Source organism: Callithrix jacchus, chromosome 7, assembly GCF_049354715.1.
Source record: "Callithrix jacchus isolate 240 chromosome 7, calJac240_pri, whole genome shotgun sequence".
NCBI classification, from domain to species: Eukaryota; Metazoa; Chordata; class Mammalia; order Primates; family Cebidae; genus Callithrix; species Callithrix jacchus.
Genome location: NC_133508.1, coordinates 44,138,383 through 44,160,726, shown reverse-complemented (window position 1 = coordinate 44,160,726; position 22,344 = coordinate 44,138,383). Strand labels below are relative to the sequence as shown.

Genomic DNA, 22,344 nt, shown 5'->3' with positions numbered 1-22,344 from the left:
AGAAACTGCAGGGAGTATAGGTGTGCATGGCTCAGGTTCCCCCTTGCGCAGCCCCACACATTCCTGTGGGGTCATTCTCTACAAACACTTTCTTTGCTTCATGGGTTGGACCCTGAGGCCCATCCTGGGTCCCCTAAAAGCTGCTCAGGGACCTGGGATGTGGGGACGATTTGGGCAGGTGCAGACTGTGGAGTGCCGTGGGTAGCCCTGTCTGGGCTGGGCAAGCTCCACGCAGCTGTTCTGGCTGCAGTTGGTTTGGGTCTTCTGGTCAGGTGCTCACTTTTTTCCAGACACAGGGGCATTTAGTCACGGATGCGTCCCAGAGGCATGAAAGGACACTATGCCAGGCAGCCCCAGAGGCCTTGTGCCCACTGTGTGTGTGATCAGGGGTTTTCTAGAAGAGACAGGCACGATCCTCAGGAGGAATCCTCTCCAGGGCCCCCATCAAGGGGCAGGAGGGTTCCCCCCTCGCCCGGGCGTGGAGTCAGCTGAGGCTGTCAGTCTATGGGTGACAGGCTGTGCTCCATTAGAAGTGGTGACGGCAGGAGGGCTTGAGAGGGAGGGAGGGGCTGGAAGGACAAAAATGAGGAGAGGAGGGGAGGGGTTCAGGCGCTGGGCTGCAGACCCTGGCCTCTCTGGGCTGGGCGGTGGTATTCAGTTTCAGAGAGAACATTTCTGAGAGCGTTGGAGTTGGGGGGACCACCCGGTGGCCCGTGCACTTATTCCCTCGGTGGACTCCCCCAGGCCCAGGAAGCAGAGTGAAGCCATAACCGGCCCAACCTTGCCCCTCGCTGCTCCTGGAAGCCGCTGGCCGTGGGTCTCGAGTCCTTTCCACGCCCCGCTGCGATTGTTCGATGCCGCTTCCTCCCGGAAGGCCTCCCTGAGCCCCACCCCCGGCCCCAGGTTCTCACTGTCCATTCCTGTACCAGCTCCCTCGGCCCGTGGGTCCCCAGAGCTCCGGGCCTGGGTCTTGCCCCGGCGGCGTCAGGAGTATGCACCGAGCCCAGCTGGGAGCCAGGGGCGCGGTGCTGTCGGGAGGCGCCACCGGTCCAGGGCGGCTCGGCCCGGCCGCGGGCGGAGCCTGGGCATGGGTGTGTGCTGACAGACGGACAAACAGACCGACAGACCGCCACGGCGACCGCGCCTCGGAGCGAGCGGGGGCGGGGCGGGCCGAGGGGCGGCGCAGAGGCCCCGGCGGAGACATGCGCCCTGCTCCGCCCCCCGCCCCCGGCCGCCCGGTGCTGCAGCGGAGCGGCGGGAGCGGAGCGAAGCGGCGGCGGCGCCCAGGGGAGGAAGGGGCGGCGGGGCCGAGCCCCCCGAGCGGAGCGCGCCGGTCGCCCGTGGCCGCCGCCAGCATGCCACGGCCCACGGGCCGCTCCGCCGGCAGCCACCCCCGCGGCCCTCGATTGCCCGCGCTCGGCCCGGGAGCGCGGGAACTGCAGCCGGAGGCGGGAGCAGCGAGTCGGAGCGCCGGGCGCCCGAACGCAGGGTGAGCGCCGCCGCCCTGGCCCGAGGGCGGCCGGGAGGGAGGACCCCGGCGGGAGGACTCAGCAGGGAGGGAGGGGGCTTTCCGCGCGCTGTCGGTCGCGGGGTCCGTCCGGGGGTCCACGAGCGCAGTTTAGCGCTGGCACCCCCCAACTTGGAGACCTTCTGGGTAACTTCCCCGGGGCCAGTCCCTCCTCCCTTCCCCTGCATCGGGGCCTGGCAGCGCGGCCCCCGGGGGCTCTCAGGGGACGGGGGCGGGGCAGTCTAGGGATCCGGTGCCCGCCCCTGCTCGGCGCTACCCCGAGTGGTCCCGGGGCCGCAGTCCCGCCAGGTTTCCCAGGCTCTCGAACGCGCCCTCGGGTTGGGGCAGGACTCGGGGGACCCACTGGGGACCAGCAGGCGAGAGCATGCGGGTCGGAGCGGGGATTGCGGGGTGGGGGGGGGTTGGATTGGAGTCCTGGGGGGTTGAGACCATTAGGGCAGGGACTGGGGGGGCGTGCCAGAGATGTCAAGGCCTCGCGCTGCGCATCCCTCTCCAGGCGAGGCCAGGCCGGGCCCGGTGGAACAGATCGGCTGCAGCGCGGGTGGAGACTGGCGTGGGGGTGGAAGCCGGGGCCGAGCCCGGGGAATCCTTTCAAGTTCTGGGTTCTCTTTGTTGCGCAATGGAGCCTCCGGGCCGCGTGGCCTCATTGGCCCGGAGCCGTGACGTCACGCCCGGGCCCCGCCCACGGGTCTTGCGGTGGGAGGCCTCGTGGCCCGGGTGGGTCCCAGGCCGGTCACACCTGCAGTCAGCTCTGCAGTAGGTGGGGAGGTGGGAAGAACCCCATCCTGATATGCTGAGGGATGCTTTGAGTGCCCTGCAGAAAAAACTTCTCAGCAGGAGACAGTGCCATCCTGGGTCCCATCGGCACGGGGCGGGAGGTGGGGGGGAGCCCAGCCTGGGTTCTGGCCCTAGTGGCCTCTCCTTTCTATGAAGAATGAACAGAAAGGGTGCAATCCGTGGGTTTGTGGTCACTGACCCAGAGGCAGAGGGACACCTTGTTTCCACACAACCAGTCCTCTGTCACTCTGCACTTGGAACCCAGTGTTCCACTCTGCACTTGGAACCCCCCCTACCCCCCAGGACATTCCTCTCCCATCCCAGGTCTACAGCACCCAGGAGTGTCTAGCCCCAAAGCCAGTCCTGACAGTGTCTTCTCCATGTTGCCCTGAGCTTCTGCCTGAAGTGTTCCCATCTGCAGTGTGGGGGCCCGTGGGACCTGCCCTGCAGACAGGAGGCTCAGAAAGACCTCAGACAAAATAAAAAGCCTTGTTCCCCAACATTTTAATGTTTGAGAGGCCAGGACTTTGGTATCAGGCAAGTGGAGTTTGAATCCTGGCTCAGGCACATGCTGGCACCTCTCTCTGTTTCTGCTGGACCAGCTTTACCATGGAGATGAATCGTGTGGGCACTCACTGGAGGAGCATGCCCCTATGCAGGAGGATGCACATGCCCCTGCCCACAGACCTAGAACCTTTTTCTTTTTTTTTTTTTAAGACAGGGTCTCACTCTGTCACTCAGGCTGGAGTACAGTTGCACAATCACGGCTCACTGCAGCCTTAACTTCTCTAGGCTCAGGCGATCCTCGCACCTCAGCCTCCCAAGTAGCTGGGACTATAGGTGCACACCACCATACACAGCCAATTTTTTATTTTTTGTACAGACAAGTTTTTGTCCAGGCTGTTTTTGAACTCCTGGACTCAAACCATCCGCTTGCCTTAGCCTCTCAAATTGCTGAGATTCCAGGTGTGAGCCACCCTCACTGCACCAGCCTTCAAACCTAGAGCCTTTCCCAGCAGTAAGGCACCATTAGGCTAGATGAGAGGAAGAACTGGCACCGGGAAGGGCTGGGCTGGTTGCAGCCTGTGGCTTTTTCCTCACCACCCTGCACCAATAATCACATGGACAGATTGGGCTGGGCTGGGCTGGGCCAAGGTCACAGGGGCATCTGAAGGAAGGTCTCCCAGTCTCAGCCAAGGCGGCCCTGGGCAGATAGAAATGGATGCTGACCTGCTAGGTGCATGATGAGTCCAGTTTCCTCTTTGATAGCATAAAGACCATTGGTGTCTGCAGCTCTGTCGCCCAAGCGCTTACTCACACTCCGTCTGCTCTGAGCACCCAGAAGGCTACCAGGTACCCCAAAGGCTGGAGATGGCCCTGTGGTCCCCTCACTCCTGAGGCTAGTCTGCCCCAGGTCCTGGTCCCAGTGAATATGTATCTGCCTGCAGGTCTTACGCTCCCCGGCACCTCCAAGCGCAGTGTCTTGACCTGTAAGAGACAGCACAGCTCAGTGAGCTGAGTGGGCTTTAAGAGAGACATTTAGATGGGGAGTCTTTGCTGAGTGCTTACTACGTGCCTGTCTGCATTCTAAGCACTTTCCCTGGCATAGCTCAGTAACTACCCACAGCACTTTTCAAGGTATTATCATGTCCAATGTACTGAGGAGAACACCCAGGCACAGAGGAGTTATGTGACTCCCTGGGGCACTGGGCTCACATACCCTGTGGCCTCTATGCTGTACTCAGCGTGGTTTACTGGACATGGAAAGGACTGGTAGAGAGTCTAAGGGACCACCCTGCCTCCCATGCGGGTCTGGGATGGGGAAGGGGAGGCTACTGTGCAAGCAGAAACCTAATAAATGTTTGGGAAGGAATTTCCCTGGCTGCAGCAGTCCCCCCACCCAGGAAGCCAGCAAAGGAGCCCCAATGTCACCCAGACTAGGCTCCTTCCAGGGGTCAGGGGTCTGGGCAGGTCCAGGGCAGGGGCACCAAGATGAATGAGACACACCCCTTGGGGTCCCTGAATGTCCAGGAGGAGTCAGGCCACAGACCAAAAGAACTCTGGAGAAGACGGCCAGGCGCAGCGGCTCACGCCTGTAATCCCAGCACTTCGGGAGGCCAAGGAGGGTGGATCATCTGGGGTCAGCAGATAGAAACCAGCCTGGCCAACATGGTAAGACCCAGTCTCTACTAAAAATACAAAAAATTAGCTGGGGGTGGTGGTGAGTGCCTGTAATCCCAGCTACTCAGGAGGGTGAGGCAGGAGAATCGCTTGAACCCATGAGGCAGAGGTTGCAGTGAGCTGAGATCCAGCCTGGGCAACGTAAGCGAAACTCGGTCTCAAAAAAGAAAAAAAAAAGAACTCTGGACATGACAAGCAAGGGGCCTGCCGGCTGGTGGCTAGGACACCGCTGCTTTCCTTGCCCAAGAGCCAGGGGCCTTGGCCAAGGCGGCAGTGGTCCCCTACCTTGAGCTGGAGATACTTCCTCCCTGGGGGACATGGGGCATGTCCAGTGCTATAGATTCTCATAAGGACCCGGGGCATGAGAAAAAGCAAATGAGGCTAAACCAACCCTCGGTGAGAAAGGCCAGTTAAGTGTGAGCAGAGCACACAGTAGGCCTTCACTGTGCTTCTCCCACACTGCCTACCCAGGCCCTCTGGGCAGGATGGGTCCCTCCCCGCCCCCCACCACACACCTGTGGCCCAGTGTCCTGTGTCCATGGCTTGCGTCGAAAGGCCATCAGCACTTCCTCTGACTTCAGAATCAATCTCTGGTCTGGTCTGCAGGGCATCTCCAGGCCCTTGCTGCCCGAGCCAATCACAGCATGAGACTGGCCACTGCCCCAGAGCACCCACTGTGTGCCGGACTTGGGCCCAGGGCTATGGAGATGTGGCTCCTGTCCACCCCAGCCTCCCCGTGGAAGAAGTACTGCAGTCAGTCCCTTTCAGAGAAGGGGCAGGGACCTTGCCCCAGCCTCATGGCTGCTGTGCTGGGGCTTTAACCCGCACCCGGGGCCTGGCTGTGGAAGGCCAGCTGGAGGCTGACATAGTAGACTGCCTGCCCCCTCTCAGGGTGGGCATGAAAGTGGTAACCAGCTCCCTTCTCCAACAGGTCACTTGGGGGCAAGAGAGGGAAACAGAGGTTCGGGGGCCTAGCCCTTGCGGACACGTCCTCATGTGGCCTGATGAGTGGAATGAATTAAGACAAGGGTGCAGAGATGTACACTGAAGGGGGCTCTGGCATGGGCTGTGTGAGGATTCTGGAACATGTGATGACAAGAGGACTTGTTCTGGGATGGTGCCAGGGCATGCACAGGGCAGAAGTGCCCATCTGGGCCCAGCTTGGCTGGTTCCCTGAGGATGCAGGCAACCTGGAAGGAAGCCCAGATATTGAGCCTTGGCCAGGAGTGGACAAAAGTGAGGGAATATGCATTTATTTGGCACCCCTGTATACAGCTCCTGGGTGTCAGGGACATGAGCAGGAGGCCCTGGGGCCTGGAGAGGAGGGTGCAGCAGCAGCCTGACGTAAGCCAGGGCCAGATAGGTCATAGTGCATTGGGGTCCTTCCCTGCCTTGGAGCATTTGTGCTGCTGTAGCATAGTACTTAAGACCCAGTCACTCATAAAGAACAGATTTATATCTCTCTGGGTGCAGGAGCACTCACCCTGTAATCCCAGCTACTCAGGAGGGTGAGATGGGAGGGTCACTTGAGCTCTGGAGTTTGAGACCAGCCTGGGCAACATAGTGAGACTCTGTCTCTAAAATATAAAAAAAAATAAGGCCAGGCACAATGGCTCATGCCTGTAATCTCAGCACTTTGGGAGGCTGAGGTTTGCGGGTCACTTGAGGTCAGGAGTGCAAGACCAGCCTGGCCAATATGATTAAACCCTTTCTCTACTAAAACAAAAAAATTAGCCAGGCATGGTGGTACGTGCCTGTGGTCCCGGCCACTCAGGAGACTGAGGCACAAGAATGGCTTGAACCCAGGAGGGGGAGGTTGCAGGAGCCCGGTTGGCACCACTGCACTCCAGCCAGGATGACAGAGAAAGACTCTGTCTCAAAAAAAAAAAAAAACAAAACTTACTTCTCACAATCCTGGAGGCTGAGAAATCCAAAATCAAGGTGCTGGCAGGTTTGTGTCTGGTGAGGGCCTGGTCTGTGCTTCAGAGATGCTGCCTTGGACACTGTGTCCTCTGGAGGGGAAGAGGCTTTTGCTCACATGGCAGAAGGGAAAACACTCCAAGAGGAACCCACTCCCAGAAGCCCTTTGGTAGAGACATTAAACCCACCCATGGCCTAATCGCCTCTTCAGTGTTTTGTGGCCAGGCACTATGGCTCATGCCTGTAATCCCAACACTTTGGGAAGCTGAGGTGGGAGGATTGCTTGAGGCCTGGAGTTTGCGACCAACCTGGGCAACACAGTGAGAACCCATCTCTACAAAAAATGTAAAAGTTAACCAGTCATGGTGGTGCATGCCTGTAGTTCCAGCTACTTGGGAGGCTAACTGGGGAGGACTGCTTGAGCCCAGGAGTTCTAGGCCACAGTGAATTATGATCTCACCACTGCACTCCAGCCTGGGTGACAGAGCAAGTCCCCATTTCTAAAAACATAGTCCTACCTCTGGCTGGGCTTGGTGGCTCACACCTGTAAACCCAGCACTTTGGGAGGCCAAGGCAGGTGGATCATGAGGTCAGAAGTTCAAGACCAGCCTGGCCAAGATAGTGAAACCCCATCTCTACTAAAAAAATAATACAAAAATTAGCTGGGTGTAGTAGCATACACCTATAATCCCAGCTACTGGGGAGGCTGAGGCCGGTGAATTGCTTGAATGGAGGCGGAGGTTGCAGTTAGCTGAGATTACACCGCTGCACTCCAGCCTAGGTGACAGAGTGAGACCCCGTCTCAAAAAAAAACAAAATTGTCCTACCTCTTAATACTATTTGAATGGCAGTTAAGTCTCAACACGAGTTTTAATTAAATTTGAACTTGGGTTTTTCAGGGGACATTCAAAGTGTAGCACTCAGCGTCTCCCATCCCAAGTACCCAAGTGCTTCAATGCTGTCGCCAGAGCGGGAGTCACTGAGTGCCCCTTGCCACCCCCACAGACGTTCCTGGTCCCCAGCATCCCTGAGCCACCAGGAGTAAGGGCGGCTATTCCCCAAAGCCTGGTGCCAAGGAGGATGCCTCAGCCGCCTGCCAGCTCCAGTCTGCACCATGAGTGATGAGCGGCAGCTGCCTGGCAGTGCAGTGGGCTGGCTGACATGTGGTGGCCTCTCCCTGCTGGCCAACGCCTGGGGCATCCTCAGCATTGGCGCCAAGCAGAAGAAGTGGAAGCCCCTGGAGTTCCTGCTGTGCACGCTCTCGGCCACCCACATGCTCAACGTGGCCGTGCCCATCGCCACCTACTCTGTGGTGCAGCTGCGGCGGCAGCACCCTGACTTTGAGTGGAATGAGGGGCTCTGCAAGGTCTTCGTGTCCACTTTCTACACCCTCACCCTGGCCACCTGCTTCTCCGTCACCTCCCTCTCCTACCACCGCATGTGGATGGTCTGCTGGCCTGTCAACTACCGGTGAGCACGTGAAGCTCTGGGGTTCTTGAGGTTCCATGAAGGCATGAAAACAAGGACATATCTATTGTGCCCACATGTGCACAGGAGTGGCCACACCTACAGCACGCTGGGAGGGCAGGGAGGCTCAGGAGGGGCGGCTGTCAGCTGCTGGGGGCACACACATGTAGCTTTGCATTAGACACAAGCAGCCAATACAGAATGCTTGGGAGAGTGACATGTGACAGTGTTCGCAGTAGCTCCTATGCAAGGGACAAGGCCCCACCACACTGGCTGTGCCACGACTATGACGTGCTGGGGGGCGTGGGGTGCCTGGGCAATCAGGATCCTCTATAGGTCCACAGAGGCCTGGGGAGCCCCTGTGGGTGACGCCAGTTCCCTCTGTTCCACCCTGCCCTGTGCCAGGCTGAGCAATGCCAAGAAGCAAGCGGTACACACAGTCATGGGCATCTGGATGGTGTCCTTCATCCTGTCGGCCCTGCCCGCTGTTGGCTGGCACGACACCAGTGAACGCTTCTACACCCATGGTTGCCGCTTCATCGTGGCTGAGATCGGCCTGGGCTTCGGCGTCTGCTTCCTGCTGCTGGTGGGTGGCAGTGTGGCCATGGGCGTGGTCTGCACAGCCATCGCCCTCTTCCAGACCCTGGCCGTGCAGGTGGGGCACCGGGCCGACCACCGCGCCTTCACCGTGCCCACCATCGTAGTAGAGGACGCGCAGGGCAAGCGGCGCTCCTCCATCGACGGCTCGGAGCCTGCCAGAACCTCCCTGCAGATCACGGGCCTCGTGACCACCATAGTCTTCATCTACGACTGCCTCACGGGCTTCCCTGTGCTGGTGGGTGATAGTGTTGGGTCGGGGAGCCCGTCTCTGGACAGCCCTGGGGCTGCTCATACCCCAGGCATCATGTGGTTGAGTCCTCAGACCGGATCCTTTGAAATGGGCTTGATCATCGTACCCATTTTCCAGATTTGAAAACTGAGGTTCAGAGAGATACAGAGACCTGCCTGGAGTCAGGACAGCCTGCTGGGACTCAAGCCCACATCCAGTGGCTTCAGAGCTCAGGGCCTTTCTCCACAGTGCAGAAGAGGTTGCCCCCCTCATCCAAGGCCCATTTTTTGGTTTTGTTTGTTTGTTTTGAGACAGAGTTTTGCTCTTATTGCCCAGGCTGGAGTGCAATAACGCAATCTTGGCTCCCTGCAACTCCTGTGTGTTTGAGCGAGTCTCCTGCCTCAGCCTCCTAAGTAGCTGGGATTACAGGCATCCACCACCACGCCCAGCTAATTTTTTTTTTTGTATATTTAGTAGAGATGGGGTTTCACCATGTTGGCCAGGCTGGTCTCAAACTCCTGACCTCAGGTGATCCACCTGCCTCAGCCTTCCAAAGTTGGGATTATAGGCACAAGCCACCATGTCCGGCCTCAAGGCCTGTTTGATGCAGAGGTGGGATAGTATGCCCATGGGTTTTCTGGTGGGTCCAGGTCCCAGGAGGAACAGAGGGAGCTTTGATGCCACACTTAGGTAGGGGCGCTGGACTGGGAGACAGGACAAGGACAGGGGGGCTTCAATTGTCTGTTGGGGAGTTGCACCTGATACTAACTGCTGGGGAAGGCCAAGATGAGGGCTGCTGTGAGGAAGGCCTTGCCAACATTGGTCTGCGGTCCAGAGGGGCTGCCTGGGGTCCTCTTGGTGAAGCTGGGACCAGCTTGGCCCAAGAATGAAGTCTGGACTCAGTAGCCAACCCCTCCCACCTGCGAGACTCCACCCCAGTCCCCAAAGGTCTGCAGTGAGGCAGGCAGAGGACTGGGACTGGGGTAAAGACCAGCCTGAGAGTTTTCGTCTAAGCGGCAGGCAGGACTGCCTCCCCTGAGTCATTGCAGGACATGGGCTCCAGAAGGGTGACTGGGGGTGGTGGTGGCAGCTTCAGAGTCAAGGCCTTGCTCGGGAGGCAGCCCCCACTGCCCCACCCCAGCAGGTTCATTTCCCCCCAGCTAAGGGTCCTCATGTAGAGTGGGGCCTGGTGGCCTGGTCCCTGTACAGATGGAGGGAAGGGGATTCATGAAACAGCAGAGAACACAAGGCACCTCAGGAGCCGAGTTGGGGCAGCGGCTGGGGGGGGCTAGGAGGGAGTCGGGGCCACCCCCACTTCTATTCCAGGCAGGGGATCAGGTGCAGCTTGTGGGGCCACTCCATGCTTCGGTTATAAAGTGTCCAGAATCTTCACCCTCTAGAACACGGGGTGTTCTTAGCCCATTTTACAGATGAAGAAACTGAGCCCCAAAGAGGTTGAGCAGCTTTCTGAGTGTCACATGGCCCACAAATGACAGAAGTGACATGCCCACATTATCCACATTGTCACTCGTGGGAATCACTAAGTGTTGCTCTTTGGGACACAGCAACGAGAGCTCTTATGGTAGAGGAGGAATGTGGGATCCCTGGGTGGGGACCCAAAGGCAGGGGTAGGGCTGAAGAGGCCACTGTCCGGGAAGGGGGTAGCAGAATCTTGAACAGGCTTGAGACCTGGTTCTATAAGCCTCAGTTTCCTCATCTCAAAAACAGGGTGGCAGCTGGGCACAGTGGTTCATGCCTGTAATCCCAGCACTTTGGGAGGCCGAGGCAGGAGGATCGCTTGAGCCCAGGAGATCAAGGCTGCAGTGAGCCATGATTTACCCACTACATTCCAGCCTGGGCAACAGCGTGAGACTCTTGTCTCACACACACACAAAAAAGGACAAAAGGTGGTAATCCATGCCCTGGGCAGCCAGGAGGGAGACAGGAAAGCAGGGCCACCCAGTGCTGCCCAGCAGCCAGGTAGCTCCCAGAGGGCGGGGCCTCCCACTGCCATGCTCAAGCTCTTTCCTTCCCAGGGGCCCCTTCTCCTTGGCAGATGGGTTGTCAGAACTGCTGTAGTACACATGGGAAGACTGTGGCTCGGGGGGAGCTTGCGTGATGGTGGTGGTCCTGCAGGTGCCAGGCCAAGCCCTGTGCCCACAGGTGGTGAGCTTCAGCAGCCTGCGGGCCAACAACTCAGCGCCCTGGATGGCGCTCTGTGTGCTGTGGTGCTCCGTGGCCCAGGCCTTGCTGCTGCCTGTGTTCCTCTGGGCCTGCGACCGCTACCGGGCCAACCTCAAGGCTGTCTGGGAGAAGTGCATGGCCCTCATGGCCAACGACGAGGACTCCGATGACGGTGAGGATGGCCTGAGTGGCCCTGGGGAGAGTGGTGTCTGGATGAGGTCATTGGAGTTGGCAGGAAAACAGCTGTCAGGCAACCCTCACTAAGGTGGTGACTTCTCAACCACAGACACCCCCTGTGTCACCCCCAAATGTACTCCAATGTCCAAGGAACCCAAGCCGGGTTCCCACAGACCACTGTCCTATCTGGCTTGGCTGCCCCGGGTTCCAAGTAATGGGATGTTCTGGTTAACAGAGCCAGTAGATGTATCCGCACGTGCTCCAGCTGAGCTTCTGGGCTCACCCCCCAACCTCAGGGATCCCCAGCTAGCTGCCCTGGTGGCTCCTGCAGACCAGGACCTGTCTGGATACCGTTTCCAGCAATACCATTACCCTCTGCCCAGCCTTGCTCTGTCCAGGCACTGCCAGCCCCTTGCGTGTAGTATTTAGTCCTCAGGGCTCCCAAGGTCACCTCAGGTCCCACCCCATGTCCTAGATAAGGAAATTGGCTCAGTGTGTCACCTCCCTGCCCAGTGTCACAGCTAAAGGGTGGCATAGTTGGGATTTGAACCCAGAACCTCTCCCCTTCCCTTTTTAGCTAACCAGCCCTCTACCTTATATGTCTGTTGGGTTGGGAGGGGGGGGTCCTTGAGATTCCCTCCCAGATGCCCCCAAGTTTCCGTGGCCCTAAGCCTCTGCCCCCTAACCTTACAGAGACAAGCCTGGAAGGTGGCATCTCCCCAGACCTGATGTTCGAGCGCTCCCTGGACTACAGCTATGGAGGTGACTTTGTGGCCCTAGACAGAATGGCCAAGTATGAGATCTCTGCCCTGGAGGGGGGCCTGCCCCAGCTCTACCCGCTTCGGCCCTTGCAAGAGGACAAGATGCAATACCTACAGGTGAGCACACGGCAGGGGGAGAGGCAGCGCCTGCAGGTGGGGGTGTCCTGACCTGCCCGAGCTTCTCCACTAGGAGCTCCTCTCACCCTCTGCAGCTGCGGGGGGTGGCTATCGCCATCCCAAGCTGGGCTGGCCAAAGGCCACACAACCTGTGTGGGTGGGCCCCAACTGCCACCCCCATGATCCCTGTCTCCTGCGTTATCTCCTGCGGTCCCAGTGTCCTCAAGGAGCCCCCTCCCCAACCGACCCCAGCTACCTGCACAGTGCTGCGTCTGGGCCGCCAAGCCTCACAATCTCCCAGCCAGGCTGCCCTGGCCCGCGGACTGGTCCCTGACCCACGGAAGGCCCTTCCCCGGGGTGGGGAAGAGTTTGTCCCCGTTTTCCAGGAGGGCAGCTGGGGGTAAAAGCCCACCGCGTCCTGACAGGTCCCACCCACGCGGCGCTTCTCCCACGACGACGCGGACGTGTGGGCCGCCGTCCCGCTGCCCGCCTTCCTGCCGCGCTGGGGCTCCGGTGAGGACCTGGCTGCCCTGGCGCACCTGGTGCTGCCTGCTGGGCCCGAGCGGCGCCGCGCCAGCCTCCTGGCCTTCACGGAGGACGCGCCCCCATCCCGCCCCCGCCGCCGCTCGGCCGAGAGCCTGCTGTCGCTGCGGCCCCTGGCTCTGGATGGCGGCCCGCGGCGGGCCCGCAACTTGCCGCCTGGCAGCCCCGGCAGCCCGCGCCGCCGCCCCGGGCCCGGCCCCCGCTCCGCCTCGGCCTCGCTGTTGCCAGACGCCTTCGCCCTGACCGCCTTCGAGTGCGAGCCACAGGCCCTGCGCCGCCCGCCCGGACCCTTCCCGGACGCGCCCGACCGCACCGACCCCGGAGAGGCCCCGACGCCCCCAGGCAGCGCCCAGCGGAGCCCGGAGCCGCGTCCAGCTGCGCACGCGCACGGCGCCCCCCTACGCCCGGGCCTGAGCGCGTCGTGGGGTGAGCCCGGGGGGCTGCGCGCGGCGGGCGGTGGCGGCAGCACCAGCAGCTTCCTGAGCTCACCCTCTGAGTCCTCAGGCTACGCCACGCTCCACTCGGACTCCCTGGGTTCGGCGTCCTAGGACACCAGCGCCTCCCCACGGACGTCAGGCAGGCCGGGCCGCTGGTGGGGGTCACACCACCAAAGATGCCGCCTCCGCTCCACGCGCAGACACGTGCCACCCCTTGCAGGGGTGAGAGGGCATGAGCCTCGGCGTTTGTTTTCCGGCTCCTCCCAGCTGGCCTTGTCCCGAGGGTGGCAGCTGCCCTGGACTACTGCGCTGGACATGGTATCTCCGGAGCTGAGTGAGGCCGCCACTGGACAGCTGAGTGACGTTCCAAGCTTGGGCTTGGGTAGTGAGTGATGTGCACGTCCAGCTTCACCATCACCAGCCCTGGGTAACAGGACTGGGGAAGTAGGGAACCCTGAGACACGGCCACCTGGGGACGGAACAAAACCCTGCCTTGGAGAGGCTGAGCTGGAGCCACGGGCTGGCCCAGGCTTTCCACCACATTGCACGTAACTGCCACACCCAGGGAATGGGTGGGTGGGGGGTACAAAAGGTCTCTAAGCACAGGGGTCTTCAGAACCCCAACAGGCTCTGATCAGGTCCTTTCCTGCCTCAGTTTCCCCATCTGTGATGAGCAGGTGACATTAACTCTCAGGGCTGTTTGAAGTCTCTTGGTCATGGACCTTGGCCACTGAGTGACCCAGGTGTGAGAGGTAGTCTAGGGCCCTTTGTGGCCTTTGCAGAGGTTCATTTTCAGCATGTGGCCTGGTGTGGCCCCTCCCCAGGCTTGAGGCCTCTCTATGACCCCTTGCCCCCTTGGGAACCCACACTCCACCCCAGCTAAGCACAACACACTGCATCACCAACATTGGCACCTCAGCCACCTTGACCACCATTAGTGTCCCTACCCTCATTACTCTGCCATGGTTGCCTGTCCCCATCACATCAGCACTGCTACTCCCACCCCTGTGGCTCCCACCATGACACTAGCAGGTGCAGGTGGAGAGCATGAGGGCAGCAGGGCCTGGGCTTCCGTGTCCCCACGTCATCCACAGCCTCACTCCCCACCTGTGCAGGCCTGGCCAGGAAGGGATCCTGGCAGAGGCTTCTGGGTTCTCAGCTCAAGACCTGGCCCTGGGCAAGCGTCTGATACCCTGGGAGCAATGCATTTCTTTGCCTTCCTCCTCAGCAGACCCCTTACAGGCCTGGGCATTGCCATGGGCCCTGCATCTTCCCAGGCTAAGGAGAGCCAGGAACAGTTACAACTTTGAGCTGGTGAAATAGGGCAGATACAAAGGCTGTCTCCTTCAGACCCTTCAACGTGAAGACCTGAGGCAGTTTCCAAGGTCAGCATAGAGCCTGCCCGTGCCCAATCCCTCTGGTCCTCAGGTGGCCAAGCTCATCTTGTCACCCTTCAGATAGGGTCCCACTCCCAGAAGCAGCTGCTGGGGTGGGGGGCTGCCTAAGTCTGTCTCTGCTTCAGAGGGCTCTCTAGTCCCTGGCTGTGGGGTAACGGGGTATGAGCTGGCCACAGGTGAGCAAGGCAGGGAACTGCAATCCAGCCCTGGCCACAGGAGGGGCCATCTGTGGCCAGTGCTGCTGTGCCTTCAAGGACTAACGTTATGCAGGGGCAGAGGTCACCAGCTAGCCATCGTCTCCTCCATCTGGGGGTCATCTGTCCACTTGTCACCTTAGGTTTTCACTCATTTGTCACTTTAGGTTTTTGCTCTGTGTTTCATATCCAATGGCAATACTTGCAGGGGGACAGAGTCCTCCAAATCCCTCCAGTCCTGCAGTTTTTACAAAAATAAATGGGAGGACCTCAAGTGGAGGACCCTGGGCCTGGAGCTCTCTCCCACACTTTGTCCAGCCTCTAGGCCTGTTTGCTGCGTTTCTAAGGAACCTGACCCTGGCTAACTGGGGAGGGAGCTGTCTTCATAGCACACACAGAGCCAGGGATTCCTTTGTAGTTTTTTTTGACAATTGAGTATTTCTCTTCTGTACAGGACCCAATAAAAACTTCCTTACGATTTGCACCTGGCATTCCAAGGCCGCTTTCATGGAAAACCCTTCTAACCTCACAGCAGGGCTGGCCAGCTGCCCCTTAATATATTCCTCTGGAACCTGAGTTCCTCTGATAATATGCCATTTTGGGTGGTCGGACTTGCTCTGTCTTCAGGCAAATGTTCTAGTCCCTCTAGCAAGTGAGGAGTGAGATGGTCCTGGAGGAGCCACAGGATGAGGCAGAAAGGCCCTATTAGCCCAGGTGGCAGCCCTTGCCCCAGGAATGGCACCTGGGGCTGCTAGTCACCGTGAGCTTGATTGAAGAGAGCAAACAGAGCAGGGCGATAGGAGCTGGGCCTAAGCCTCCTGGGACCTGTTGAGCCCCTGTTCCTCTCGTGGCCCCTCCGGAATTTGGAGGAAGGACCTTTGGGTCTGCAGTGCAACACCGCCACCCGGTGGACGGGAGAGGGATTTGTCCTGACCGCTCCCCGTTCCACTCCACACCGCGGGAAGCGCAGACCCGAGAGCCCGCCCTGGACGGTGACAGCCAGGACCCCTACCCTCGCCCCAGCTCCAGCGAGCCCGCTAGGCGCGATGGTGGAGCCGGTCTTCTGAAGCACCGTGGGTCCTTCTCCACGCGTTTGGACCAGGGCAAGTTTAGTGCACCTGAAGACCAGGGCCGCCCAAAAAGAGAAGAGCTTCTGTAGAAAGTTATTTATGGTTCAAAAAGATGCACCTAAGTAGGCATCGCAGGGGTGGGAGACACTAGACCCCTGGTGTCCTCTTGATACCCACTTCACAGATTCGCGCTGGTTTTATTATTATGAATTACAAGCTGTCGGGAGGACGTGCCGGGATCTCTGATCCCACAACCCAAGCTGCCCCTCGATGGCCCGGACTCCTGAGCCAGAAGCCCAGGGGAAGAAAATCTGACTTCACTACCTAAAGTCCGAACGCAGCAGTAACCTCATTTATCGACCAATCAAGTAGCGCCACGCGGCTGTACTGAGTTTGGATTCTCCCGCAGCCCTAGGGATCTGGAGCTGCGGGGTCTACGGGGTCTGGGCCCGGAATGTGGGCCAGGGTCTTTGTCTGGCGGAAGGCGTGCCCCTCTCCCACGAGAGGCACCGGGTTCATTCTACAGCCCTCAAGCTGGCGCCACCAACTGAGGAATCGCGTGGGGCGGGGCGTCCGGTGCATCTTGTGGGGGCGGGGGGGTCTTCGGAGAAATGAGGGCTTCGGAGAAGGCGCCAGCCGGGTGGGCAGCGCCGCTGGCGGAGGAGGTCGTTGGAAGCCGAGAGGGTCCCGGGTCGGGGGAGGCTGGGGGCCCCTCGCCGGCGGGGCGGGGCCAGGCGCGCTTTGTGCCGGTGGGAACCGGGCGCCCGCGGTCCGCTGAATGGGCCGGGGCGGGGCAGCGATTCTCCTCGCTGCGAGGGGTCCCCTCTGCGCTGCTGCCAACTGCGACCTTCCCACCGCTGCGCGGCAGCCGAGCGGGGGCGTGGCGGGAGGGCTACCCGCCAGGGGCCCCTGGGAAAGAGGCGCAGCCCAGGACACCCCCTCCCAGCCCCTCCGGAGGATGGGTGGAGAGTGAGCAGTCCGGCGTGTGCAGGTGGAGCTGGAGTGGGGGTGGATTAGGTCCAGACGCGCAGACCCAGTCCTACAGGGCTCAGGGTACTTCTCTGCGCTGGCGTGTGCGCGGCCCTCTCCAAGCCACCCCAACCCCAGGACCAGAACGGACGACTGGGGGCTCCTGGCAGTCACTGTGGGCGAGTTCAAAGTAGTCCCTGTGTCCCCAGACCACATAGGGAGCGCCTTCAGTCCCCGCCATCCTGGGGCTTCACCAGGGCCGCCACACGCGCAGGCCCAGCCCGGGGCTCTCGGCGCAGCGACTCGACGCTGGCTGCGGCGGGAGGACGCTGGAGGATGAGCCAGGGAGACTTCCGGGGGGGAGGAGGAGGAGTGGTGGGGACCGCGGGCCGCTGGCGGCCGGAGTAGGAGCCCAGACCGCGGGGGTGCAGGGGCCGCAAAGCCCGGGCGCCTCCTGGCCAGGCCCGGCGCTGTCCATGGTGCTGCCGATGGCGCGTTCGGGCACCAGGGGGCAGCGCAGGCCGCCGCCGCCCTCATCTCCGAGCCGAAGGAACTGGCTCACGCCCGGCAGGCAGCTGCGGAAGCCCGACGGGTGTTCGGCTCCGCTGGGCACCGGCCAGACCCCTGTGGGGAGGAGCGGACAGGAGAAACAGGGAGGGGAGGGGAGAGAGGGAGGGAATGAATGGGGAGGAAGGGGAGAGAGGAGGGAGGAGAGGGGAAAGGAGGGGGGAAGGAGGGAAGAAGCGTGTTGAGGAGGGGAAGAGAAGGGCAGAGAGGTGAGACGACCCGAATGTCTCCCCCGGGGTCCTGACCTCCTACCACCGGGATTCGAATCTCAAAGCCAGCCGGAATTTTACCGCTCCTCCCTCTCCCCCCGTGGAGCTGGGGTCCCCCTCACCAGCTGCCCACCTGCCTCCAAGCTGTCCTTTTCACTAGACCCTTTATTATTTATTTATTTTTGAGACGGGGGTCTTGCTGTCTTGCTATGTTGCCCAGGCTGGTCTCAAAAGCCCAGGCTCAAGCGATCCTTGAGGCATCCCTCCTTATTTGGCCTTGTACATCTCTGGCTCTGATCCCACACGCCTCCCCCTCCTCCCTCCAGCCCAGGTCTGTACCTTGCAAGGAATTCTGAAGACTTTTCATGTACTTCACGCTCAACTCCAGGATGTCGGCCTTCTCCAACTTGCGCTTCTGGATCTACCCGACCATGGAAACGGCACTTAGGCCGGCCGCCCGAGGTGAAGACAGAGAGGTTGGGATCGTGTCACCCACCCCCAGCCCTGAGTCTCACCTGGTGCGAGTAGTGTTTCTCCAGCAGCGACTTGAGCTGCTCCAGCGACACGTTGATGCGTGCCCGGCGCTTCTTCTCCATCAGCGGCTTGGAGATCTACAGATGAACGGCCTTTAGAGTGTGAGACTGCCACCCTCCTGCCCTCTGCCCCTGCTGCCCAGGAAGGGCACCTGTCCCTCACCCCTCAAGACCTCAGACCTTTCGGAAGCTGCTGGGGAGGCTGCCCCGAGTGGCAGGCTCCGTCCCCATGTTGCCGTCCTCGCACCAGTGGGAGGCAGCGTCGTCTCTTTATAGGGGACCCTCATTTACATGTCAATGAGACCCTCCGGACTCTGGAAACCCTGAGGAGGAGGGGATCGAGGGGTGAGGCACTGGGAAGGGAAGCTCCCTACCTCCTTCCTTCAGCCCCCTCGCATAACCCAGGCTTCCTCTCACTTCAGGACCCCTCCTGCCTCCCGGGGGACTCCCCCTTCCCCTTTGTCGGTCTTTTCCTTATCTCTCTGGCCTCCACCACTTCCAGAGCCTGAGGACCCCTGCCATGCCCACCCCCTTCATGCCCATCCTGTCCCAATCCTCGTAAGTTCTCCAGTCCCACTTGCCAAGTTCCTGATACCCTGGAGTGCAAGCATTGTGGAGGTCACCCCACTGGGGAGGTCCACGGGCCTCGCTGGCCACAGGCTGCCCCACTGACTATGACAGGCCTCTGGGCTTCCTCCGGATTGACGATGCCAAGGCAACGCCTCTCTGTGCACTTCATGCTCTAGCTGTACCCACAACGCCGCATTAGTTGCCCTAATGTCAGGACAATGCAGCAATTTTCTGCCTGTGGCTGCTCAAAGCCGGGCGCAAGCCGAGCCCGCAGGGGCCACACAACAACATGTGTCCCATTAAAGCATGCAGCCCGCCCGCGGGGCCACAGCCGGCCTCATCTTTGCTGGGTCCTCGGGACTGGGAGGGGTTCCGGTGGGGGTGCAGCCTGGGTCCCAAGTTCTCTGACACTGCTAGGATCCAACCCACATTTCCCACAGGAGGCAGGTGGGGTGAACCCGGCTGCCTCCAGGCTGGGCGGCTCCACTGTCTGACCCTGTCCCCTTGGAGAAGCACTGGAAGTCTATTCCCATGAGCCTCCTCTCAGCCGCAGGAACAGGTGGTGGTGGCAGGAGACCACTGACATTCTGGAGAGAGCTTCAGGCCACACTTCGAGAAGTCCAGGGCCCACATCCCATCCATTATTCAGGCCATGGAGGCCCAGTGGAGGAGGCCCCAGGAGCACTCGCTCCAGGACAGGCTAGGCCCTACAGCAAGGCTCTGGGGCCACCCCCCTTTTTGGTCCTCAGGAGGCTGAACTCTGGTCGCTGTGATGGAAGGAAGGCTGACCTCCAGGAAGTCCCTGGGTTCAAACCTAGACACCTCCTGTGAGCCATGATGGCCTTAGTTTTGGAGCTTATAAAATGGTGTTATGAACAATGCGGCCCCCATTGCTTCTGAGGGTGGCAGGGAAGTCGCAAAAGTTCTGCAGCTGAGCCCTATGGCAGAGGATTGAACAAACTGGCTTCTGTGTAGGGACTCAGGGTGGGGTGGGCCCCCCAGCTCTATCAAGCCGAGGCATCTCCCCCCAGCCGGCCCCCGCCTACCCTTCCCAAGATAGCGGCGTTCCCAGGCGTCAAGCAGCGTGGAGAATCGCGCCCCGCCCTCCCCCTTTCAGGCCAAGGCAGCGGCAACAGCAGCTCTGGGGCGCTCTCCAGTCCGGCCGCAGGGCCTGCGGGCCAGATCCGGGCCGACCCGGGCTTGGAAGGGCTGCGGGGGCTGAGTCCAGGCGGCAGGCTCTGGCACGCGCCGGGCAGCTTTGAAGCGCCAGGGCCAGCCGGACCTGGGTGTCTTCGGTGCGACTGGCTTCGAGCTTGGGGCGGTGGCGGCGCGGTACAAAGGCGCCGCGGAGTGGGCGGGCGGCACGGCCTGGCACAAAGGGGGCAGCCGAGTGTTAAGGGCATTGTGCGGGCCCCACAAAGCGGCGCCCGCGCCCGCCCCCTCGGGGCCAAACTCCGGGCTCCCTGCCGGGCGCGAGCTTCCAGCTGCTGCACATCTGCACCGAGGTCTGGCGCGCGCCGCGCCCCAGCGGGCCTCGCACTCCCTGCGTTCTCGAACTGCGCGGGCAGCGGGGCAATTTGTCCTCTAATTACAATCCCTCCCTATAAACCGCCGCCCGCGCCTTTCAACTCGGGTACATTAGCAAACCAATGGCCCTCCGCGCAGCCCTAGCGGGCCGCAGCTGGGTGCCGGGCCCGCCCCCTCCTCTGAGTCCGGGCCGCCATAAAGGGGCCCTCGGGCTGCTCCCGCCCTAACCCCGACACCGGCCCTTCCCAGGGTCACCACCCCTCCCAAACCGGTGCCCTGGGGTCTCAGTCGCGCTGGGTGGGGCCGCTCACGTGGATGGCTTAGTGTTTCTTAAGCAGTGGAAAATTGACCGCAAAATGTGCTAATTCGCAATGCTCTGCTGTGGCTGCGGGAGGCGAGGACCGCCTTAGGACCTGGGCGGAATTCTCAGGCGTCGCTCCACCCTGGTCCACTGAATGGACCTCCGCCTTCGCGGTCCTCCACTCCAATCCCGGCACTGCCCGCAGCGCCCCCTGTCCTGTGGCCCGTTTTCGGGCAGGAGTCTCCCTACCTTGAATGATCCTCCTCCTTTCTGGCGCCCCCACCCCGTGGCTCCTCCATTACAGCCTCCTTGGCCTGCTACTCGCCTTACACCGGCCGAGGGTCGTGCAAGATCAAGGCGCGGAGAGGTCTTGGTGCAATTTCCACCCCCGCACTTTCCCAGCTCTGAGCTGGGTTTCTCCCCATCATCCCCACCTTACTCCCAGTTCTTGCTCCTCCCTCTGGGCAGCCACTTCCTCTACTAAGTTAGTCATTCTGCAAGGTCATTTTGGGAACGACAGCAGATTAGCTTCTACAGGGACCCTTCCCGGAAACCCAGGCTAAGGACTTGGGGTCCACCCTCCATCCCAGCTACTATGATTACAAGCCCTGAGTCTAGACATCCTATCACAGCCTCAGGCAGGCCTGGCTCCAAAGGGGCTCACAGCAACCAGGATGTATTTTCAAAGCAGTAGTGGGTTCACCCTGTCCTCTGAGGGCAAGCAGGACAAACTGTTCTCCGGCTGCCAGGAAGGGCATGGACCAACTTAGAAGCGGGGCTTACGCAAGCCGGGATGTAGGCCACCAACTCCCTTTCCATCTTTAGCATCTAGGGTCCCCAAGGCAGCCTGTAAAGGAGCACAGGTCCAGGAGGAGAAGTGGGGAGACCCAGGCCCCCCTCTGCTCATTCAAGGAGAAAAAACTTCCTTCTAAAACTCCTGAGGGTGCTTGAGGCCTCCAAGGCTGCTCAGGGCCCCTCCTGTCTCATGCCGGGGAATTTAATACAGAAAGTGACAAGTGTCTATGCCACCCCTTCCCTCATTTGATTTTGTTGACTTTGACAAAAGAAAGAACATTGTGTCAGGTCTGGAACCAAGTGGGGAGAGGTTTTCGGGCTCCAGGACAAGAGCCCTACCTGCTGCCCCTCCCAGAGGATAGCGGTGGGTACCCTGTGGCTCCACATGGGAGCCCCTTCCTTTCTGCACTTCCAGGAGCTTGAACCCGTGCTAACTGGTGAGTGCTGTGCAGGCTACTGTGAATGCAGGTGACTGGAGGGAGAAATCTGCTGTCCCCCTCTGCAGATGCATTTCAAAGTGAAATGAAGTGATTGCTCCTTGTAATTAACTATTGGGACACAGCAAAACCTTTGAAATGACTCAGCGAATTGTCTCCAGATGCAGTTGGAGAGGCTGCAATTGTTTAACTCTCTTTAGCTGTGTGGGAACTCCCAATAGCCCAGCAGCCAAGGGCCCTTCAGAAGACAAAGGCCAGGACTCCAGTGAGTGCATCAATGCTGACCTGGCCCAGCTCAGGGACAGTGAATTCAGAGCAACCCCAATTGCCCCAGTCTTTTGTGTTTCTCCCCAGCTGGCTCTAATCTTTAAATATTTACCCGGCTCCTTTGTGCACATAAGACTTCTGCACTTTAGACTCATAAATTACATGTCACTTACCTGTTTTCCAGCCTAGAGAGAGGGAGTTTTCATTCCTTCAGCCTGGAATGGCCAGAGGAGGGGAAAGAAAACTTTTGGAAGACAAGAGTTCCCTCCTGGGAAGAGCTGCGACCATAGTGGACAGGTTCATCCCTGTGGCCCTCCTGGCCTCAATGTGGACAGGGGACAGGGCAAAGGCCTGTGAATGACTGGGAGCTTCAGGGGACCAACTCTAAAAATGACCGACCTGACCGGGCACGGTGGCTCACACCTGTAATCCCAGCACTTTGGGAGGCCAAGACCAGCAGATCATGAGGTCAGGTGTTCGAGATCATCCTGGCCAACATGGTGAAACTGCATCTCTACTAAAAATACAAAAATTAGCTGGATATGGTGGCCGGCACCTGTAATTCCAGCTACTCAGGAGGCTGACAC

At 60.2% G+C, this 22,344-nt stretch overlaps 3 protein-coding genes across 10 annotated transcripts; 1 reads left to right on the top strand and 2 right to left on the bottom strand.

The window, feature by feature from the left end:
* The first annotated feature begins 1,245 nt into the window (after positions 1-1,245).
* Positions 1,246-14,996, top strand: GPR153 (G protein-coupled receptor 153). Of its 2 annotated transcripts, none has more exons than XM_035307555.3 (6): positions 1,246-1,489; positions 7,412-7,876; positions 8,279-8,708; positions 10,866-11,058; positions 11,757-11,941; positions 12,367-14,996. In XM_035307555.3, exons 2-6 carry the CDS (start codon positions 7,521-7,523, stop codon positions 13,030-13,032), a joined length of 1,830 nt encoding a protein of 609 aa, XP_035163446.2. In that variant the 5' UTR covers positions 1,246-1,489; positions 7,412-7,520; the 3' UTR covers positions 13,033-14,996. The 2 variants fall into 2 exon arrangements, with proteins under 2 accessions (XP_035163446.2, XP_035163442.2); XM_035307551.3 differs by having other exon boundaries at positions 10,839-11,058.
* On the bottom strand, positions 3,480-6,807 carry LOC144576921 (uncharacterized). Of its 4 annotated transcripts, none has more exons than XM_078330236.1 (4): positions 6,595-6,717; positions 6,390-6,498; positions 5,002-5,110; positions 3,480-3,793 (listed from the first exon to the last, which is right to left on the bottom strand). In XM_078330236.1, the coding sequence occupies exons 1-4, from the start codon at positions 6,596-6,598 to the stop codon at positions 3,620-3,622; spliced, it is 396 nt and encodes a 131-aa protein (XP_078186362.1). In that variant the 5' UTR covers positions 6,599-6,717; the 3' UTR covers positions 3,480-3,619. The 4 variants fall into 4 exon arrangements, 1 of the variants encoding a protein (XP_078186362.1); XR_013519759.1 differs by having other exon boundaries at positions 3,681-3,793; positions 6,715-6,807; XR_013519757.1 differs by lacking the exon at positions 3,480-3,793 and adding an exon at positions 5,970-6,063 and having other exon boundaries at positions 5,000-5,110; positions 6,715-6,807.
* A 756-nt stretch (positions 14,997-15,752) lies between the features above and the next one.
* On the bottom strand, positions 15,753-22,067 carry HES3 (hes family bHLH transcription factor 3). 4 transcript variants are annotated; one of them, XM_035306657.3, is made up of 6 exons: positions 20,508-20,910; positions 19,477-19,798; positions 18,041-18,183; positions 17,843-17,938; positions 17,667-17,748; positions 15,753-17,175 (listed from the first exon to the last, which is right to left on the bottom strand). In XM_035306657.3, the coding sequence occupies exons 3-6, from the start codon at positions 18,089-18,091 to the stop codon at positions 16,802-16,804; spliced, it is 603 nt and encodes a 200-aa protein (XP_035162548.1). In that variant the 5' UTR covers positions 18,092-18,183; positions 19,477-19,798; positions 20,508-20,910; the 3' UTR covers positions 15,753-16,801. The 4 variants fall into 4 exon arrangements, with proteins under 4 accessions (XP_035162548.1, XP_078185348.1, XP_035162549.1 ...); XM_078329222.1 differs by lacking the exons at positions 19,477-19,798; positions 20,508-20,910 and adding an exon at positions 21,931-22,067; XM_035306658.3 differs by lacking the exon at positions 19,477-19,798 and having other exon boundaries at positions 20,508-20,664.
* Between the last annotated feature and the right edge of the window lie 277 nt (positions 22,068-22,344).

What these genes read in the sequence shown, in the direction of transcription:
- LOC144576921 (XM_078330236.1), bottom strand. An exon ending in AGCCTCCAGGATTGTGAGAA is followed by an intron (nt 5,111 to 6,389) that starts GTAAGTTTTGTT and finishes TGGCTCGGGCAG; the next exon opens with CAAGGGCCTGGAGATGCCCT. An exon ending in CACAGGACACTGGGCCACAG is followed by an intron (nt 3,794 to 5,001) that starts GTGTGTGGTGGG and finishes TGTCTCTTACAG; the next exon opens with GTCAAGACACTGCGCTTGGA.
- GPR153 (XM_035307551.3), top strand. Translation starts at nt 7,521, where the DNA reads ATGAGTGATGAGCGGCAGCTGCCTGGCAGTGCAGTGGGCTGGCTGACA. An exon ending in TCACGGGCTTCCCTGTGCTG is followed by an intron (nt 8,709 to 10,838) that starts GTGGGTGATAGT and finishes GTGGTCCTGCAG; the next exon opens with GTGCCAGGCCAAGCCCTGTG. An exon ending in ACAAGATGCAATACCTACAG is followed by an intron (nt 11,942 to 12,366) that starts GTGAGCACACGG and finishes GCGTCCTGACAG; the next exon opens with GTCCCACCCACGCGGCGCTT.
- HES3 (XM_078329222.1), bottom strand. Translation starts at nt 18,091, where the DNA reads ATGGGGACGGAGCCTGCCACTCGGGGCAGCCTCCCCAGCAGCTTCCGA. An exon ending in TCCCCAGCAGCTTCCGAAAG is followed by an intron (nt 17,939 to 18,040) that starts GTCTGAGGTCTT and finishes GTTCATCTGTAG; the next exon opens with ATCTCCAAGCCGCTGATGGA. An exon ending in AGAAACACTACTCGCACCAG is followed by an intron (nt 17,749 to 17,842) that starts GTGAGACTCAGG and finishes ATGGTCGGGTAG; the next exon opens with ATCCAGAAGCGCAAGTTGGA.